The following is a 22,399-nucleotide window of genomic DNA, read 5'->3' on the forward strand; positions in this document are numbered from 1 at the left end:
AGTTCCGAGAGTTGTTCATCATCACGTTTCAATATCGATTGTCACTTCTCTTTTCAATATTGTTCTAGGGTCCCCATTCCACACAGAACGCCCAATGGGCACGTGTTGGGCAGCTTCTCATAGAACCGGAGAGGCGTGGGTAACCCGAAGGGACTTTGAAGGAGGAGTCTCTAGCGATGGGTGGTGCGAACCCAGGCTTATAAACTGAAGGTGAGCAAAGAGTTGATCAACCTGGGGTGATCCTCCTCGTCACTAGTTGCATAGCTTTTCCTAGTGTCCTGTCGCCAAGCTCCAATGGCTCCCCCCCTTCCTCTCAGTTTCCTGGTCATTCATGGACTTGGCAGCGCAAGAACAACATCACTCGTATGTATTCTCATCTTCCGTTCGAATATCTCGGTGTCGATCTTCTTTCCTTTGGGAATTGGATACGAGTTGATTTGCAATCCCGTAGACTTTGAACTTCAGGCTATCGCACTATCTTATTCAAATTCTTCTGTGAGAAGCATGCTTGCTATTGCATTCGGGGCGGAGACTCCGGAAGCTGAAGTAGATATAGGCTAAACCCCCATGGGTGCTTTTCCGTGTGACGGTCGTCATTGCGTAAATGATTGGAGCTAGGCATTCGTTCCTGCTTTTGATGCTTTATTCCATTCTGCTGTTCTGGCTTCTTGCAAATAAACTGACAACCTGGCTAGTTTATGTAGCAGGTGCTTATGGGAAGCGCATCCAACGTTGAAGTAATCATCCGCACAGCAGCATAGTACCCACTGTATTCAATTATAGCAAGAGAAAGAACGAGTGATGGGGAGGTTGCATTTGATAAAGCTAGACGGAAGGATTTACACCTGTCGCCTTTGCCATACCCACCTTGCGAACTATGAAGAGTTAATGTCTCAGGTAGGCCTGACTCGCTCACTGGATAGTTAGCACGTATGTTTGTCTCAACTCGTTACTTTTTTGTTGTATTTTTACGAGTATGCCTTTAAAGAATCAATCATATTAGCTGTTGTAACATCAATCGAGAGGGTGTGTGCTGAACCCTGTATTAAATGTCATAGTGGTCCCAAAGTATAATAATGGGACTGCCAATGAACCTATGTGCAGTGCATAAAATCTACCTGCCCCAGCTGTTCACGTCCCCTATCCCCTAGAAGCTCTGACCACACAAGCAGCATGAGGAGGTCGTATGTGCACCCTGGCACCTATTTGTAGACAGAAGCTGATCTATGGAGGACTGCTCTGGACTCTCAAAGCCCTAGAATGGGGCAGTTGCAGGGTGATAGGTCCATTGAAAGACTGGCCACTTCCAGAGGCTTAATTGTTGCCTAGGTAGGAAACATGGCATGCTGGCATTCCTGGTGGATGATGTACGTATTGCACACATTTCTTAGATTCAATGACAACAGTATACTACCCGTACTTCTTGGTTAGGATTTTTGTCCAGTGCATTTGCAGCATTGAACTGTGTGGCCTTGGAACAATGGAGAACTAGGCACTTCCCAACATAACATTGGGAGAGGGGTATAAACAAAGCTAGCGGTCAGGTACTATGGTCCATTCCAAATCAAACAAGTGTCGTAACCAGGAGGGTACCTGCTACATGTAGAAGGAAGGACACCTTCCGTGTTAGTAATTTGAAAGTTCTTCGGAGTACCACCAATGCAAGTTATCAACGAAGTAGAACTTAAATTTGAGGATGGCATAGAGATTCTCACTTCAGAACAGATTAGCCATCATACAGAAAAGTGTTCCCAAAAAGCAAAAGATATCTGCACCTGCTGGACTTTCAAGGGTATCCAACCTCTAATGCTGTTTGGATGAAAGAGAGCTTCTTAACAGAGTAGCCTGATCTACTATGACTTCACCATGAAGCTATGCAATTGAGGGCAACTGTGTGAACAAGTAAGAGGGATTGTCCTGACAATTGGGGCTCAGATGGAGCACAGACAATTGTAAACTCTTAGGTAATTTCCATTAATTGTGAGTATTAGGACGTAGAGATTGATATTGTCAAGCTGGCCTATTTTATGGTCATATCTTGACTAAGGTTTCTGACATGGATCTTATGGTCCTGATGGGATCACTCAACCATCTGTGTGGTGAAAAGTTATTGTATTGACCTATTTATAGTTAATATAGAATGCGTGCATGTGCATTATGGACCCAGGGGCTTTCAAACATATTCATCATCTGATGCTGTTTGGACGGAATAGATCTACTGTGACGTTACCACAAAGCTATGCAATTGAGGGCAACTGCTTAAGAAGAGGTCGAATACCTGGGGCATCTTTAACCATGGATGGGATTATGGCATTAAAATGTTGATGTGCTCAAGCATGGGAGAGTAGCTAGGAATATAGGGCAGTGAAAGATTTTTTTGGGCGTTTGCTTCTTACTACCAATAGTTTATTTATGCACCAATTTTCTGATATTGCAGCTATCTTCTCTAGAATAACAAGTTTTGGAGAGCTGAAACTCAGAGCAGTTTTGTTAAACTTTGCATTAGTTATAGCACCATTGTTGGTACAGGCGTCAAACAAATGCAACAATAGCTCATGAAAGTAGGAAGCTCAATGACATGGAGATGACATCTGATTTGTATGTGTGAGAGCATATTTTTATACTGTGGTCTACACCCACTGTTGGGCGCTGATGACGTCAGTGGGGATGTCATAGTAGCTAGTCCCTGCCATGCGTGATGGAGTTTATGGTTTTCAATCTTACGAGTGACTATCATGAGATTGAAACTGCACTATGTTGTGTTTTTAGAGGATGAGTTTGGGAATGTTCCTGGATTCATCTAAGTATATTGTGCATGCTTAAGTGGTGCAAAGTCAATTTTTTGGATTTTTACACACTGTTTGAGACTGACAAACTGAGTCGCTAGATGGCTGTATTTGGATGAATTCAGTTACAACTGCAATAAAGTACGGAACTGGGGCCTAAGATGCATGATATAGGAAGCAAGAGGACTGGCTTTTTGACCCAAAAGGAGCTATGAGCCTGATTTGAAGCCCTGCTATATGGGTGTCACCTGACCTTTGGGCGGATGCCAAGTATTAGGCCTGCACAGCTGCTAAGTAAGCCAAATGTCATGGCCGCATGGCTACACCTATGGTCATGTGGCTTGTAATGACGTAACATGAAAAAAGAATTTTCATCCATTCCTAGCTCTCTTGTTTGATATGGCCAGTCTTCTTCCTCTTGCCTGGTGTTTTGCTCGCACCTTGCCTGTGGATGTCAGCCCTCCAAAGGCTCTGGACATAGACGCCCACCGTTTGGGTGTCTTTAATCTCAGTCATTAGAGCATTCTATAATACTATGAAACTCATATTATGCATAGTGTGTGACAAGGCATCATCAACCTTATTATCCTTCCGTCTTTGGTTCCCAATTTTCATATGAAATGCTTGCATGAGTTCTGCCCACTCAAGTACGTATGGGTGTGTGGATTTGTATCTGTGAGAGCATATGTTTATACTATGGTCGATGCCCAGCGTTGGGCACTGATGATGTTGGTGGGGATGTCATAGTAGCTAGCCCCTGCTGTGTGATGGAAATTATGGTTTTCAACCTTATGATGGGATCGGTTAGAGGATAAGTTTGGGCATGTTCCTGGATTCATCTTGATATATGTATCCGTGTTGCATTCAAATTTGTGACAATGTTAAGGGAGAATCACCCATTCCACACAGATTCATGTCGAAGATACGGGGGAAGTCCCTTTAAGATGGATCAGGAAAAGTTGCAATGATCAATGGTTTGCATATTTGATTTGCGAAATTTTGAGATACTTGGAGAGCAGTCTTTTGCTACTATCAGGAGATAATTCTTCTCTGATGCTGAGGTTCTATTGAGCTTGGATCTTATTCACCCTTGAGAGGAATTTTGGAGAGCAGTGAAATCCATATTTTGGAGAGCAGTGAAATCCATCAAGGCAGCAGATAAGCGGCATTGGCAATAAGTTTTGCACACATTGATTGATTTACAATTTACATTGGAGAGCACTATATAGTTTGGAATAATCATCTTTACATTTACTGCATAAAGGGGACCTTGTGCCTAAAATTAGAATTAGGTTACTTGCATAGCTTTTTGGTGCCTGGACCCGGTAGTGATACTTCCTTGGCCTCCAAAATAAGAAGGGTAACTGTTGCATCTATTTTTCCTGAAAGTTATACTTGGGTGGGATAAAATCTGTCTATTGCTTCTTGTCTTTTCAGTTGATAGAAGGTTATATGGGATGAGTTCAAACAAGAGTAGGATTTTTTAAAACTCATTGGAAGCATTTATATATACTGCAGTGATTTCTACTAAGAACTGAAAAGCTCTTATTTGGCTTGCTAGCTGTGTCCATGGACTAGTCATAATGAGTCTAAAGTTGTTGCGAAACTAAGAAATGGATAGGAAAAGAATAATTAAAAGGAGGCTGGGTGACAAGGGTGGGATTGCTTTTGTTAAAGAAAGGAAAGTATCCTTTTGTGGGCTTTTGATAATGAAATGCTGTTTTTTTCCAGGGTTTTCATTGCAAACATGGGAAGGCTTACCTATTCAACAATGTGTAAGTAAAAATTGATGCTGTTTATCTAAATGAGTTTTGGACATTTAGGTTAATCCTTGCATCTGTCAATCTTGATTCATTAGTCTTGTTTGAGAGTAAGTGATTAAAAAATCAGATGTTAATGAAATACCAAAACGGGAAAGGCTTAATGTTTCTAACATCCAGGTTAGAGTATACATGCTGCAAAACCAGAAAGATTTTAACCATCTATAGTATTAAAGAATACTATACATACACATGTCTGTGTTTGTCTTAAACTTGAATGATTACTCTTCACAATCATGGAATTTAACTTTTGGCAACTCTCGGACATGACACTGCCTCAGTTCCATGCAAGAATTAGGTTACCATATCATTTAGTACTGGGGTGATTTCTTTCCATTTTGTGATCCAAGCAAGTTGAAGATCGAAAAGGGGAGAAAAAATAATATCTGAATGCATAGAAGTTATAGACGCTAGGACAACCTCCTTTGACATATTGGCCTCTGATCCATCAGCATGCGTGCGACAATTTTTATACTGGGATGTTTTCAGATCTCTCCATGTTCCTCTTGTTTTGGTGACATCTTTTGCTGGTAGACGAGTGCTAATGTTTCAAACTGTGTCATCCACACAGAGTGGTTTTTAATACACATATATACATGCGTATATCTATATATATGTGCGTGCACACACAAAATATATATATGCGTATATCTATATTTATGTGAGTGCGCATGTGTGCACGCACCCACATCTAGAAATGCATCGACAACTCTGGAATTTTCAGACTCACTAATTCCATCCCAGATACACGGAATAGGTGCTACACATGTATGCCATCCTGAAATAATGCAAGACTTGCAGAAATTACAGCATTTAGGCTGAACCATTGCCTCTGTTGAGTATTGTTTCTTGCCAACCCAATGAGAGATGTGTAAAAACCCTGCATCTCAATGCAAATTTGTGTTTCTGCAAAAAAGTACCTCTTATTCAGAATAATAGAAAGAACTGGGTCTACAGAACTTATTGTTTATACAAGCTTGAGCATCATCATTATGCAAGTGGGAACACCATCCTATAGATGGGAGAGTAATTGACAACAAAGAAAGTCATATTTTCACTAGAAAGGTATACATCTCTTAGGCAAAGCAATCTTAATAGGAAATAGGTTGTTGGAAATAAAAGAAGGCAGAAAGGCATACATCTTCTATGTAAGCATAGGAACAGGGAAAATATCAGCGGAGTATAAAGAGGATGCCACTTTACACCAACATAAACTAGAAAAACTGTTATGTACTGGATGCTAATCCTCTGATTAATGACTTAATCCAGCTGCCAGCCAGCACGGTTAGGGGGCCCTGGGATTAAGGGAAGTAGGCTAACATGGGGCTAGATGACTTAGATTAGCAAAGGGCCAATTTGGCTATATTTAGCCAAGACGCTTTCTGGAAAGCGGGATGCTCTTCTATATTAGAGTGGCCCAGGCTATTGTGTTGATTCAGTGTGTTGGCCATTGGATGGTCTGGTCTAGATCATGAGCCTAGACTGCTGCCTTCTACATGGCAGATCACGAGATACTATGCTGAAGGCTCCTTGTGGTAGGTTCCGGTTGTATGGGACACCGGAGCCATGGGCATAGCCTTGTGGGAGTTTGAACTCTAGCCTACGTGCTTGGGGGTGGCTAGGAGGTGAGTCGCTTGTTTTTCTGATTGTGTTTGGACTGTGCTTAGGGTTAGATCCTAGTGGGGATGCATCAGTTGGTATCAGAGCAGCCCTCGACACAGTAAAGCAATGTGAGGTATGCAGTTTAAATGGTGCCAAGTATGTGTTCTGGTAGTCATTGTTGCTGATGTGTTTTGAGGTTTGAAATTTTGCCAATTGATGAGGAATAATGTAGGGAACAGCTCACAGTAGGATCTTGTGCCAGAATCCGTAAGGCGTGTGAAACCTGCAAGGGAAGTGCTCACACAAATCAAGCGCAATTGAAATTGCATGCTGAGTGTGAGGATGTGCTGCTGTAGTCAGTGGGTTGGCATAGGAGGGCAGCGAACTGACAGAAATCAGTTCGCAGCTTCTCAAGTAGCAATTCAAGTTTGGTCGTGTCTTGCTGTAAAAATTGACTGGTTGCTCAAGCTAGAACCTGGCTGAATCAAGTGCAAAGGAGTGATTAGAACAGTCAGAAACCAGTGCAAAGGACCTATAAGAACAGTTAGAAACCAGTACATTCAGCTGTGAGATCTGCTGCAGGCTTCACCAAGGTCATGGCCAGGCCAAGGTGCAAGAAAAGAGCAGTAATTGCACAGTTGTGGGGATTTGATGCAAATTCATTATTACAGCAGATGGGAGACTTACCAGGTATTTCATTGTGGTTGGGGAGCGGATTTTGATTCGTTATTGACCAATCCCTTAGGGTGCAGCAGTAGTTCGTTTTTTGAAGGCTGGAACATAGGTGAAGCTGTGGGGAAGTCAATTGCAATTTCCTTGAGAGACCCATGGGAATTTGCAGCAAGGCAGCATGGGCTGGAGACTGAAAAGCAAAGTTGAAGAAAGCTATTGCGCTTTTGCAAAAGCTCATCCAAAATCAAGACTGATTTTGGAGCTTTAGTGAGCCTACTCTCCACAAAAGAAAGAGTCTAGAGCTCCATAAAACATGCAAATTCTTTTGGTACAGCCACAAGCAATTAATCTGTGTACTAAGTGCTGCCCCTCTCCATCATCAACCAGGGACTTCGAACCCGTAAATCAGGCCCTGAATACTGCCAATCTTCGGTAAGGAATCCGAGCAGACTGGCTGCTGATCGGGCACGCATTGAAGAGAAAACTGTTGCTGCCACCTCCCTTCGTGCTACAGCAGGGGAACTGTACCTGTTTGGGACAGTTTTAGCCTCTATGGAGCCCTTCTTTCCCTCTCTCTTTCTCAACAACTGCCCTTGTGCAGATTCCAGCTGCTCTTTCTCCATTCTTCCCTCGTCTGCTTGCTGAATCTCCCTTTCTTTTTGCCCACAAGTCTCTCTCCTGCTATGGCTGAAGAAACTCGCATGCATGAGGAGGCTACCGGCTGTGTACCTCCTCTTGAAGAGCCTCAGGAGAGGAGGGCAATGAGCTGGATTTTGGACCAGAAAACTGTTGGAATGGTCAACTCCCCATCTGTAAGCCCCCATATGAGGAGAGCATGGGGGAGGGAGACCTAGGGCAGTACCCCACAGAAAAAGAGAGAAAGGGGCTGCCTCATGGACAGCATCATGGCTGTCATGTAGAGAAGGTCCAGGAGCAGATCAGTGGCAATTTGGAGCTCCAGATAGAGGCGAGGAGTGGCTGCATGATGGCGACACATGGCGGCTGACCTCAGCAGCAGTACGGATCAGTACAGCGCTGCACATGTGGCTGGAGAGAGCCTGGCAGAGGGCAGAACCAGCAGGACAGAAGGGGCAGAGGTGGAGGCTATCGTGGGCCAGCCACCTAGCGATAGATGTGCCCAAGGGTAGGGCCCAATGGGGGCTGCCCTTGGGGCCAGGCAGCAGCCCAAAAGAGTCCAGCAACAGCCCTTACATAGGGCAGTAAAGTCGGCCCAGGAGGGGCCAGAAAAGTCGGCCAAGAGGGGCAGGAAGAACCGACCAGGTCGGCCAGATCTAGGGGCCTGGGTTGGAGTTCTCAGCCTCTTGGAGGGCCTCCAGCCCTCATTCATAATCTCCTTGGAGCAGCCCTCAGGACAGCAGACAGGAGCAGCAAAGGGGGAGCCTTAGGCCTACATTCAAGGGGACAAGGTGACCCAGGAGAAGCTGCAGACTGAGCTAGAGTGGCAGCCCACCTAGGCTGGCTTCCGGACAGCGAGGTGGAAGGGATCTAGACAGAGAGTCTACATATGCTCGAGGTGGAGCATGCGGGCTCAGAGATCTAGAAGTGTCAAGCTTGTGGTAGAAGGACCTTTTGGTATTGTATTGTATCCTGACCTACTTTGTGAATGGACAGAAATATAAAGAGTTGCTTCTATATTTGTTTTAGAGCATTGTCTATTTACTGGCTTGCACATCTATGCACATAAGTTAAGAAGTTTGTAATTCCACACCCCACACCACACTGTGTGAGCTCCTGGGCAATTCTATCAGTCTTCCGCTGTGCGTACCCTCTGTTGGGTCATTTCTAACAAAAACCTTGTAACAAAGGAGCAGCACACAGAACTGAAGGACTATTTTGACACTCAGATGAAGAATTTAAAGGACTTGATGACAGCCCAAAACGCTGATGAGTGCATTGCTACAAGCCACAGTCACATGCTTGGTAGCGAAAATTGGTGGAAGTATACCTGTGGCACCCTCTTTCACACTTGAGGTGTTCGCAGGTGAGGAGAAGGGGTGCATGTCACAAAGCCATATTTATCCCTTGAAATTAAGAGAGAATATTTTATTTTGACTTTTGTCAAAGGTTATTGATTCCGGTCAAAGAGTATTGACTTTTGTCAAAGTGAGTTGACTTGTGTGAACTAGAAAAGTTTCTATCTTTTTGATTATGTTTACTTAGTAGCATGGTGGGGATGCCGACGGAGGACTAGGATTAGTCTAGAGAATTAGAATGAATGCATTGGCTAACCTTTAACGGGTGCAATGTGCTTGGTGGTGCTTCATTTATTTGCAGTGTTTGGAGAGGGCTAAAATCCCCATATTTTAAACGGGAAAGGCGTGCAAACTGGACGTCCAAAGTGCTAAAGGAAGTTCCCACGTTTAAGATTTACATTTTTTGCAAGAGTTGTATGATTAGCAATCATCTCGCTTCTATTGTGGAGAAGGAAGAATTTTAGAGCTGGTTGCTTAGTTGTAACAGCAATCTTGCTGTAGCTTCTTTTGTGTGCTCCGCGAGAGTTGATCTTTATAATATACTTTTGAAATTCTGAAATAAAAACCTTCGGGGGGGGGGGGGGGCAGTCCTTATTTTTGGCCCCTCGTGTGTGTTCTTTGTTCTTTCTCTCCCTCCTTTACTTGGATTGGATTCCTAGAAGAAATGTGCTATTGTTCCCTCCTTGAAGAAGTGATCAGGTACAACTTTTCCCATGTTCTCTCAGTTTTCCCCTGTGTTTATTTGCTGTGACTTGTACCAGGCTGCTACGAATCTTGTTTAACCGCCACGATATGCTTCTATCTGCTGCGAATTGAGATCTCTGGCCACAAATCCACTTGGAAGGGCTGTGTTAGGGCTCTCAGGCTGATTAAATATTCATTCTTAAGGTTTCGAGGCTGATTACAGCTGTATCAGAGCTCGGATTCATGGCTTTCCTTGGAGGTGACAATTCCTGGCTGAGAACAGGTGCATGCAGGCAAATTCGCAATTCAAAACAGTAGGCAACACACCCAAGGTGTAGGCAATTCAATTTGCTTTTGTTTTTGTGAGGAAGAGAGCTCCTACCACAATTGCAAATCAATTTTTGCATTGCAAAGTTGGATATTTATTTCTCGTATCTGTGTGTAGGATCAGCTTGGGTTTTAGCTGTTTAGAAGCAAATCCAAAAGTTAGAACCACCTATCTAGATGGCAGGGTTAGGATAACATGGAAGTTCGAACACGAGGTTGCCCAGTAGGAAGGGACTTCAGGAACTAGCCGATGACCTTGACGAAGGTTTTGTCAAATCCAAAATCCAGGATTATGAATTTTTGAAGCAGAATCCCGATTCCAGCATCTTTGTGGACCTCTAGTAGCAGCTCGAGTTCATCTTCGACCTCTTCTTCTTCTTCGGACTCTTCATGAGACAGGCGTCGAGGTAGAAGCATGATGGGGCATTTGCGCAGACGGAAAATGCCACATAGTTTATATGTCAATTTGATGTGGCTTTTGGAATGGAGAATCATCTAATCTTCGGATGGTGAGATTGTATCTTATAGGTACAGCCAGTGCCTAGTGGAGTGCCAAACTGCTAGATGGGACTGCTCCCAAGATTGGAAGAAATTTAAAAAGTATATCTATCAGCAGTTTCTAACGAAACACTTTGTGGATGAGGTCCATATTGCATGGATGGCCTTCACATGAAGGAGGGAGAAACGGTGGAGTCCTTCAGGTTTTGGTTTGCATGTTTGAAGATGGATCCGTTTCTGGAAATTTCAGCAAAAGCTTAGCGCAAGAAGTATCGGGCAGGTTTGCCACCAAATATTAGAGTTGTTGTGAATCTGATTAAGGATTCAACGTTTCAAGACCTCATGCATCCAATGAAAGTTGCATTTATGCTGAATATGAAGGATTCACCTTTAAGAAGAAAGTAGCCTAGAAAAGAGCATGAATCAACTTATTCCCAAGTTTCCTTCCCTCTCTTTTAGGTTCATGTGGAACATAGGTCAAAATCCTCAACTTGCACAAGCTCTTGGGACAACACAAGGCTGTCTCTAGCTCTTTCATTCTATTGACATGAAAGACAGGGTGAACTTTTAGGTGGGGAGGCAATTCTAGTTTATGTGCAACCTCATTAATCTTGTTCAAGATTCAGAAGGGTTCATAGTACCTAGGGGGTAAAGTATTTACCGACCCCATTTGTAACGTCTTTGAATCATTTGGTATTCTATACACAAGTACCCTTAGACAACTCTGTGGGTGAATGCCACCTATTAGTATAAGACTGAACTCTGCACTTTTAATAGATTCTCATGCATATGTTGCAAGAAATATTTCACTGCATCCAGTTGAATACCCTTCAATCCAACAGCCGCAAGACACCGAGGTGGATATCCATACATAAGCATAAATGGACTGAAACCAGTAGTTGTATTCTTAGCACTACGGTAGGTAGATTCCACCATTGGAATGTACTTCTCCAAATCAGATGGCTTCTTGAAAACGTATGCTCGAAGCATATCTTCCAAGACTTGATTCGCCCTTTTGTTTGCCCATCAGACTCGAGAACTTATACTCAAAGTGGTTCCTAACTTTCTAAACACTTCGTGCCGAAGTGCCAAGAGAACTTCGAATCACTATCACTGGCTATATAAGGCAACCCATATAGCTTGAACACCTGGTCTACAAACTGATGAGCCAGCTCAATAACCCTTGCAATTTTCTTTGTGGGTGAAATCTAGTCATCTTCGTCAATCTATTCACCATAACCTAAATAGCATCATGCCCTCGCTCGGTTTGTGGTAATCCCACAATGAAGTCCATGGAAATACTGACCCATTTACTTTCAGGGATCTCTAGAGAATGCAACAATCCTCCAATCCTAAGGCATTCTACCTAGTTTATTTGACATTATTGGCATTTTATCACAGTCAATAATCTCGGCCTTCATCTTAGGACGGTAAAATGTCCGTTTTACTAAATCATAGGTTCGCTAAATTCTTGGATGACCTATGGTTGGAGTTTCATGACATTCGTATAAGTTCTTCCTCCTAACTTCTGAGTCATTAGCAATGCCAACCTTTCCATTTCAAAACAACAAGCCATTCCGAATGTAGGAATGACCACCCAACAGATGGTATAATCCTTAAGTCTTAGTCTATTTGTGTGGAGCTACCTCTCCAGGCCTGTTGCGAATACCAACCGAAATGACTATTAGCGCTACATAGCCGAGTTTACCTTATCAATGCAACTCAAAGCATTGGCATAAGGTCAGCCCACCACGCCTTCCTTTCCCTCAACTCAGGCCTATCACATATGTATTTTGATTGACTCAATGGTCTATCAATACAAAAAAATAGGTTCCATATAGAAAATGTCTTCACATTTTCAGTGCATAAATGACCACACACAATTCCTTCTCAGTTCATCTACGTGTTTACTCTCAAAAGCTACAGTTCCGTCCTCCTAGAATAAAGCTATGCCTACTGCAAAATCACTAGCATCAGCCTCGACCACGAATGGTCGGCGAGGATTCGGTAAAGCCAATACAAGTGCTCCATTCACCTTAAACTTGAGAATCTGAAAAGCCTCTTCAAGTTTGTCATTCCTGGAGATAGGATTGTTGGACCGAAGTCCACGTTCCTTAAAGAGGTTCATCAAAGGAACGGTCAGCTTCAAATAATACCTTGATGACTTCCTAAGGAAGACAATGAGTCCTAGGAATGCACAAAGTTGCCTTAGTATCTGAGGGCTAAGCAACTGAATGTGTGGAAGTAATCCACCTTTAGTTTCCTATCATACCATGCTGGAAAATGTCTAACAAACCTCAAAGCCTTTGTAGGGCAATGGTTCAATACATGAGTGGCACACATAATTGCAACACTTATGCAACAACGCTTTGCCTTGATCACGCATCTCCATGAGTGACCTATTCTTACATTTGGCCAATCCTGTTGCAACTTGTTAAGGCACAATGCAATGTGAACAATGCCTTACATACTTTTGGATTTGAACTTAGCACCCAGATTGATTCTAGGCCATAGAAAAAAATGTCAAAATTCGACAAACACATCACATTTTTCTCCGAGTGCAACACTGGAGAAGTAACCTATAAAAGTGACAAATTATAGGGTGTGGTTTTGTGAAAAATTTGTGTTCTTTTGCCAACCCATTTATGAGAAACCCACATAGGGTGGTAGTCCATGTACAAGACTTTGGACTACACGTCCCTAAAACTTTGCAAGTAGGTGTAGAATGGTATTTCCTCCATGTTCAAGTGTGTGAAATTAGTGAGGAGATCAAACTTATCCTCAGGCTGAAGGGTCTCCTCTCTAGAGTCTAAAACCTTTGTTCGAAATCAGCCCAAGTCTTTCGCTTCTCTTTCATTGCCCCTCCATGAAGCCAATGCCTTTCCTTTGAACATCCCTCTTGCTATTTGGATTTTCAAAGCATCAGATAGGGATGGAAAGAAAAGTGTAACTGCCACCAGTTCAACCATGCATGTATGCATTCAGGAGTGCACTGTAATCAGCCCTGGAACCCTAAAAAGAATATGTAATCAGCCTGAAAATCCTAACGCAACAATTCCAAGTGGATTCACAGCCAGAGATCTCCATTCGCACCAAATAGAAGCAGTTCATAGCAGTTGAACAAAATTCATACCAATCTAGTACAATTCACAGCAAATAAACACAAGGGAAAACTCGAATTTCAGAGAAAACAGGGAAAAACCTGTATCTGATAGCTTCTTCTGGAAGAGAACAATAGCAAATTTCTTCTGGGAATCCAATCCAACTGAAAGAGGGGGAGAAAGAACAAAGAACACACACTAGGGACGAGAAATAAGGGCGGACCCTCCATCTCCCCGAAGGTTTTTATTTCAGAATTTCAAAAGTTTGTTATAAGGATCAGCTCTCGTGGAGCACACACAAGAAGCTAGAGCAAGATCGTTGTTACAACTGAGAAACGGGCTCTAAAATTCATCCTGATAACTAATCGTACAGCTCTTGCTAAAAATAGCAATCTTGAACGTGGAACTTCCCTTAGCACTTTGGACATCCAGTTTGTGTGCCTTTTCCCCTTAAAATATGGGGATTTTAGCCCTCTCCAAGCACCTGCATATAAATAAAAAACCACCAAGCACATTGCACCCGTTAAAGGTTACCCAATGCATGCATTCTAATTCTCTATACTAATCCTAGTTCTCCGTGGGTGTCCCCACCATGCAATGAAATAGACGTAATAAAAAAGATAGAAACTTTTCCAGTTCACAGAAGTCAACTCACTTTGACAAAAGTCAGTAATCTTTGACCAGAGTCAATAACCTTTGACCAAAGTCGAAATAAAATATTTTCTCTTTTTTTATGGGATAAATATGGCTCTGTGACATCCCCTCGGCTTCTATTCAGCTGTCCCCAACTCAAAAGGCTGATAAATCTGTAGGATCTATGGGTATTCTGAGAAATAATCTTCGTCAACGCACTTGGCATCAAGCACCAAATAATTCTAAACTTAACAAGGTAGCGGTAAAAAACTTTGCCTCTAGGTCCTCTCTTTTCTGTGTGATAGACAATCTGTTCTGGTTGAAGGATTTCCTCCAACTCATCCACTTCTTGTAGCTCTTCCAAAAATAGGTTCAATTGGCTCAGGACCTTTATAGTTCTTTCTTTCGAAGCCTTGCCTTTTGAAATTCGAGTACCTAGTCACCAATTTGAAGGTCTAGCTGCCTCGATGCTTGCCTGCACCTTTCTTTTGTTTTTCTTGAGATCAAGCAATTGCGATATATATACCTTTGTAAGACTAGAATATATCCAATCATACAATTGCTCTGTCTCCAGATCTCGGACGTATTGATCAGCAGCAAAAAATTTATCTTTTGTCCTTAGAATGGGTGGGAGAATAACTTTATCATAAATTACATCGAAAGGGGACTTCCTCTGTGGAGTTGTGGATGGTATTGTTGTAAGCAAACTCCATTAACGGGAGATATCTTTCCCACTCATCCTTGTCATCACCAAATAACATTTCAGCATGTCTAAAATAGTGGAATTTGCTATTTCACTTTGCCTATCAGACTAGGAATAAAAGGAAGAAGAAAAATCCAGCTTAGCTCCCATATTATCAAACAAAGCTCTCCAAAATAGGCTGGTCATTCTGAGATCTCTATCACCGAGGGACTTAGGCATACCATGGCATTTGAAAACTTCCGAACAGGTATAAAGTGTGCTTACTTGCTGAATCTATCAATGATAGTCCAGATCCCATATTTCCGTGTTTCGACCTCAGGAGATCAAAAATTAAATCCATTTCTATACTCTCCCAAGGTGCCTATGGTACTGGAAAAGGCATCAATAGTCCAAGTGTCTTATGCCTGTCATATTTCACTTTCTGATAAACAAGGCATTCAGAAACAAACTGATGCATATCTCTGTGCATACCTGGCCAAAAGAAATACCTCTCCAAAGCCTGTGTAGTGGAGGCGATTCCTCTATGGCCTGCATAAGGTGGAGCATGACACTCTTCTGTAATTTTCAGTCTTTAATTTCTGGTAACATATAAGCAATCATCCTTCATTAGGTAACCTTGCGGAGAATAATGGCTGGTTGACTCACCCGCTTGCAATTGTTGCATAATCTCCCCAAAGTCTGGGACTTCTGCATCCTGGGCCTACATGTGTTCTAGGTCCTGATGATAAGAAATATTATCATTATTTACCTGGGGCCTCCGAGATGATGCTTATTCCACTCTGTTTTGCACTTTTGGTGTATGATTCATCTAAAAATGAAACATAGACAAAAGGTTTGCCCACTTGATGTGCTTTTCAGAATACTTAAAGCTTTGATGGTCAGCGTTAATTGTGAAATCAGCCCCTAAAAGATAGTGTTTCCAGATGGTCATAGCATGAATAACAGCCGACATTTCTTTTTCATAAATCTGCAAATGCTTTTCAGCATCTCGCAATCACCTACTTTCGCAGGCTACCACATGCCCCTCTTGATGCAGAGCAGCTCCAATACAAATTCATCTCCTTTCTCACAAGGTCTTTCCTTTGCTTCCTTTTCCCATTCACAGTGGTGCCTGTGTCCACATTGCATCACAGTCCACATCTCCACATCAAACAGTTTATATTCGGAGTTTAAAGTCAAATGGCAGGATGTGTGAGGAAGACTCAACTTGGGAGTCGATTGCTAGTTTGCAGAAGAATTTTCCCATTTTTGTTTAAGAGAAACGCTTAAAGCAGGGGAAGAATGTTATGTATCTAGATTCTAAACCTTGGATTATTGGACTTAATCCACTAGGGTTAGGGGTCCCTGGGATTGAGGGAAGCAGGCTAACGTGGGGCTAGAGGGCTTAGAACATTAGCAAAGGGCCATTTGGCTATACTTAGCTAGGACGCTTTCTGGAAAGCAGGATGCTCTTCTACATAAGAGTGGCCACAGCTGTTGTGTTGATTGATACCCACTGGATGGTCTGATTACAAGATACTATGCTGAAGGTTCCTTGTGGACGGTTCCGGTGGTATGGGAGGCCAGATCTATGGGCATAACCTTGTGAGAGTCTGAACTCTAGTCCATGTGCTTGGGGGTGGCTGGGAGGTGAGTCACCTGCTGATATTTATTATGTTTTGCTGATTATCTTTGGACTGTGTTTAGTGGGGAAACATAACAAACCTTCCATAGCTCTTGAGTTGGCATTATCTATCACAGGTATCATCATAGTAGATGAAAGAGTTATTGACAACAAAGCGAGCCATTATTCACTAGAAAGACATACATCTTGTAGGCAGAGCAGAAGAAATGGGAAAGAGGTGGTTGGAAAAAAGACAGCCTTGTATGTGGAGCAAAAGAAATAGAAAAGAGAAGGTCGTATTGTGAAGCAGACACCATAAGCTAGGAGGAACAACTCTTGCTCTGCGACATGATCTAGAGCCCTTGACTAGGCAGAGATAGGGAAGCGACGTCATAACCCTAGTGCTTTGTTGCACTGACCATGGATCATTCCCCTTCCAAACTCCTTTGGAAGTCTAGCAGTCACATGTTTTCTCACAACTATTGAGATCCTAGAGATTGCTGTTTGTGCCCCTCAAACCCTTGATATGAGCTGGACCATTGTGAGTTGGAATGTGCACGATTTCTGTGATGGTGCCTGCCAGTTGCCACAGATGCTGATCCTTAGGAGCTTTGACAAGCCCTGGTAGGCAGGTCGATGATGCTCTAGGAGCACTTGTTTTCAGTTGCAGGCATTTTGCTGATTCCTAGAAGGCTGATCCTTAGGAGCTTTGGCAAGCTCTGGTGAGCAGGTCGATGATGCTCTAGGAGCACTTGTTTTCAGCTGCAGACATTTGTAGATGTGGCGGTATTCTCCCAGGTTATGACATGTCCATCAAGTCCCGTGCAGTTGGTAGGAGCAGAGGAGTTTGTATTTTAGTTGGTGCTCGTTAGCCCTGACCAAGGAGAGTTGAGAGTTTGCAGCACTGTTTGTGTTGGCCTCAGTTTTGGGGATCTCAGAATTGGCATCCTTAATGTTTATGGTTCAGCATGTTGACAGCACTGGAGCCTCTTTTGGCAGTAATGCATGAGCTTGCTGCGTGAGATGGACTATAGATTGTTGGAGCCTTAGACAATGTGATCTGGCAGAGGACAAGCTTGAAAGGGTCCTTTTCTCTGAGATTCTCCAATTGGGAGCAGTTTTGTTTCTCCATACGAGACAGGGACCCTGGTGCCAACCACATTCATGGGAGTCTGCTCTACTCCTTTGGCCATCTTCAGAAGTCCATCTTGCTTGGATGCTGGGGACCTGCCCATGCTGGGAGGAGGTTGCAGAGGTATCTTGGCAGAGTACAATGTCAAATCATCGCACATTGTCCTCTGGCTGGAGTAGCCTTGCAAGAAACTATATGAGAGGGAAGTGCCAGTAAACTGTTTCAGGATGTGATCATGGACGATGTTTCCACTTTGTAGTAGATCACTGAGTTCTGTCATGCAACACACAAAATATTGCCATGCTAGTCAATTTCGACAAGGCCTATGATATGTATGAGTGTCCTACTTGGAGGGCACCTTGGTTTTACTTAGCCGGGATCTGGTGGAAACCCAGCTTGTTTTCTAGCTCCACCAGTAGGGTTCTGGTTTGCAGAGATGCCAGTGACTCTTTCAAGATTTCCAAATTGGTTAGACAGGGTTGCCCTTTAGCTCCAGATCTTCTTCTGCATACTAGGAGCGAAGGCATTTTGTGTATTTCCTTGGCCATCGGGCATGATGAGGAGCTCGTTGACTCAGATCATGCGGATGATTTCCCAGTTTACACAGAAAAGATTGCCACTTCCTTGACGAGGTGAAGGCTATGAGTGCTCTTTATTGCGACAGCTGGAGAGGTAGAGTTTTATTTTAATGGGTTTCTTGTGGCCCCTATGTGGCATGTGGATTCTTTGAATTTTGACCCATACAACATGACAGATCTGCAAACTTTTTGCAGACACCAGGGACATTTCTTAGGACATGAGAGCCAAGGTGGCATGGAGCACCTTGACTCTTCCAAGGATTTGATCGAAGTTTGAAGGTTCTAGAGCTGGAACATCAGGATTATTATTATTTTAGCTCCTCCATTCCATTGCATGGAGGTTTCCACCTGCAGGAATATCTTGCAGTATCCAAGACACATGCTTGCTCCCCATCCATTAGATCTATGCGTAGCATCTGGGAGGTGAAGATACACTTTTATTTAGAAAAGAGATGAGACTCCTAGGCAGTCTCTGTTTGGGAGTCTCCGTATTTCTTATTGACAGCCTTGAGTTGGAGCCAGATGGGCTCTGTGATAAATTGTCACTGCCTTGTTGGGTTCTTTCCAGTTTGGTATCCACAACCGTCTTCATGAGAGACATAACCTTATATGCCTCTGCTTTTAGGTTTTCATTCGAAGAGTGATTTGATAGGAATGGAGATAGTATTGTCAGTAGAGATGGTACTTCCTGGGTTTCTGTTCATTTTCTCCATTGAATGTATTTGTTTTAATCATGTAACAACTATATGATTAATAACTATATTGGGGGTTTTAGATTCTATGATTTGTGGATCATTGATGTGTCTTTAGTGTACATTCCTTAGTTTCTTCTTTGGCTCAGTGCGGGGCACCCCCTTCCTTGGCTTCGTTGGAAGTGGAGTTGGCCATCTGTAAGTTCTAATGACAAAACTTTATAGTTTTCTGTATACACACAAGGGTTGGTTGCATCATACATCAGGTGCTAGACATTATCAGCCTAGTAGCCGCAGAGAAAAAAGAAGATTTCTTCTCTCTCTTTCCTTTCTCTTGCATACTCATCATCATGGCATACACATCTAGAGAGTTTAGAGGGGATGCTGGATAAACCGAGTTTCTCTAGGGTCTCCAAACCAACATGTTTTGCCTTTGAGCCTACATGTGAGAATTATGATATGCTATCAATTGACTTGATTTTTTTTTTTGCTACTGTTAACACTAGTTTGGTAATAGGACAAAGAATTTCCCTAAGACTTGAAAATGTCCTGCTAAGAGGCCAGGTTTGAGGAATTTCACGAGCTCCACGTGGCAAATTTTCATATCTGATCTTCATGTCCTTATGATCCAAATTTTATCAAAAAAACATTCTACCTCTTTGGTGGCTCCTCTTCGAAAGTTTTCTCAGCAAGCAGTCATCATCTTCTTTCCAGGGAAGCTACCTTCAGCAAATGATGTAGCTCAGTGGGTCCAGGCTTTGTTGGGAGGTTGCTTTGTTGAAGGAGTATATTTTGCCTCTCGAGGTTTTTATGAAGTGCACTTCTCGGATGCATCTAAATTTATACATTTTTCTCCACCCTAAAATCGTGTTGCTCGAAAAAGCACCCAAAACAGTAGCTTCAGGTGTGAAAACCGGGTCTTACAAGGTCATAATGCATAATTTTTTGGATCTACCTTAGTAGGTTTGAGGGATTTTCACGAGCTCCACGTGGCAGATTTTCATATCTGATCTTCATCATGTCTTTCTCATGATCCAAATTTTATCAAAATAATATTCTATGGTATAATCATGTGTCCTAGGATTAAAATTTATACATTTCCTCCACCCTAAAATCATGTTGCTCGAAAAAGCACCCAAAAACAGGAGCTTCAGGTCATAATGCATAATTTTGGGATCTATAAATTGTTACAATTTATGGTCAAAACAATCTTATTTGAAGGGATGGCTATTTGCTCTTATTTTTGTTGTCAAACAGGCTAAAAATGGCTTGTAATCAATGATTTTTTTTCAAAATAGATATTCTTATTTTGAGGTTTCTATTTATGGATGGAACCAACATAAGATAATCAAAACGGCACATTAAACCAATTTATGGACTTGGGAAAAGTAACAGTATTTCTGATTGAGTTATCGTTAAGTGTGCCTAGAGATTTAGTGTAGTATAAAGATAAAGGTAATATGTTTCCCAAGAATAGTTTCGATATGGGTTGTATAAGATATATTCCCACACTTTTATAGTAATAAAAGATTATAATCACCAATCTACCAGACTACGATCTTTGAACCCTAATTGAATGGTCAAAAAATGACTACTCATGCATTGATGTTATATTATATCATGTCAAACAAAAGTTCAAGGTTTAAACTTTGATTATGTGTATAAAATGTAGGTTTCATAGGTATATAACTTAGAGTAAACTGTAGCCAATGATGACACATATTTATTCAAAATTTAAAGACCATAAGCGATTTTTTAGTATTGAAGGTTCCACCCCAATTTTATTTTCTATATTTAAACTATGTACAAAAAAATCGATACCACTAGAAGTAGATTTTTTAATGGAGCTATTTGCTTGAATTTTGTTCAGCCAATAGTTTGTACGAGTCCATGCAATTGTTGCAAAGAAATGGAGTCTGTAGAAGTTTTTTTTGTACGTTCTCGAACAAGTCAACAACATATGTCTTGAAGGATACTTACATTGGTGTCTAAAAAAGACACTTTTATGTCTTTTAAACTAGTGTTAAGTAATTTAAAAAAAAAGAAAATTTTGTTAACCTTTAGATGCAAAAGTCATCAAATGGATGACTTTTGCAAACCTAGAGTATGAAAACCTGGCTGTCTTCCAAGGTGCTTTGGACTGTGTTTCTCTTTTCTGAACGTACAAGTTATTCTTTATCCAAATTAGGGTCTGCAGGATCCAAGTGGCAGAGAGGCTCATCAGCAGGCCTTTCAACCCACCTGCTCTTAGCTTATACCAGTCCCCTTTAGAATGCAGTTAAGTTGACGCTCTCTAAGGGTATTCTCAACATAGGGCAGAAGTTTCTTTTCTCTTTCACTCCCATTAGTCGGGCTGCAAACTGTTCTTCAAGATGTGAGTTGTGTGATTACACAAAGATTTTTCCCTTGTAATTACATTTAAATGAGCTGCATAATGTAAGTATATTTAAGTCAACTGCATCACTTATTTAGTGTTTGATTTGGATTTTGGCTTTATGGAATCCCATCTCTGCTGAATCTCTTAAGAATGTATGCAAGTCTACGTGGTGGATGTCTACTGAAACAAGTAAAGCATGCATGGTTTGTGGGATCTTTTGCAGAGTGAACATATCAGTGGGGGAGAATGAACAACGGATGATGACAACAGGGATGCATGTAGTTGCTGATATTTATTGTAATTGCTGTCATCAGAATGTAGGATGGAAATATGTAAGTTTTTTTTCGTGGATTCTTGATATTCAGCTTTTTGAATGTGGTTCCGTTTAGTTGATTCTCTTTCTCTATTTGTCCTTTTATTGGAACATTTTATTTCAGCTCAGATGATTTGATCCCGAATGTACCTCTAGAGCCTAGGTCTCTTTCATGAAGTGATTACTTCAAATAAATTCAAAGGTTTTAATCTAAAGATGATCATACAAATTCACAGGAGGCTGCATATGACGAAGGTCAGAAGTATAAGGAGGGCAAATTCATTTTGGAAAGGTAAGGCTTATCAAAAATTTTTAATGTGATTCAGACTGCAGTGAATGCCAGAAGTTACTGCCATGAAATATGAAAAACTTATTATGTATTTATTATTTGCTTTGGCCGGCAATATTAAATATTGCATTATTTTGGATTTCGGGCACACAGAGCAAGGATAAATGATGATTGCAAAGAGGCCAATACTGTCAGCAGTGATGCAGATGATGCCTAACAATCTAGGAGGCAAATCTTTTCATTGTTTAAACCTCTTCAAAACGTATGTGAAGATTTGGTTTGTGTGCCAAAGCTTCTGAAGAAGTCAATGTATAACATTTACATGCAACAAGACTTTCCTAATGGGAAGCAAGAATAACAGTGTAAATATTGACTGGCCATTACTTCAATTCCGACATGGTTTTGGAATGCCCAATGTCAACAATGTGAATATTGATTGTCATTGCTTAGTTACAACATGGTTCTATGATATGTTAATACGCTAGTGTCTCTTCTAGAATTACCAATAAAGCAATGCTTAAACAATCAGTAATGAATGTATTGGTTTTTTTGTGGTCATGATTTATACGGACGATGATGTTGGATGTATCACGAT

The 22,399-nt window shown here is 41.8% G+C and overlaps 1 protein-coding gene across 4 annotated transcripts; it reads left to right on the forward strand.

Moving 5' to 3' along the window:
* Positions 1-90: 90 nt before the first annotated feature.
* LOC147880727 (protein yippee-like At5g53940) lies at positions 91-22,194 on the forward strand. Of its 4 annotated transcripts, none has more exons than XM_087370874.1 (6): positions 108-363; positions 696-897; positions 4,518-4,561; positions 21,426-21,534; positions 21,752-21,807; positions 21,958-22,194. In XM_087370874.1, exons 2-6 carry the CDS (start codon positions 802-804, stop codon positions 22,019-22,021), a joined length of 369 nt encoding a protein of 122 aa, XP_087227000.1. In that variant the 5' UTR covers positions 108-363; positions 696-801; the 3' UTR covers positions 22,022-22,194. The 4 variants fall into 4 exon arrangements, with proteins under 4 accessions (XP_087227002.1, XP_087227000.1, XP_087227001.1 ...); XM_087370875.1 differs by having other exon boundaries at positions 705-897; XM_087370873.1 differs by having other exon boundaries at positions 111-363; positions 708-897.
* Positions 22,195-22,399: the final 205 nt, after the last annotated feature.

Source organism: Dipteris shenzhenensis, chromosome 32, assembly GCF_047967505.1.
Source record: "Dipteris shenzhenensis isolate YYH24624 ecotype China chromosome 32, Dip_SZ_1.0, whole genome shotgun sequence".
NCBI lineage: Eukaryota > Viridiplantae > Streptophyta > Polypodiopsida > Gleicheniales > Dipteridaceae > Dipteris > Dipteris shenzhenensis.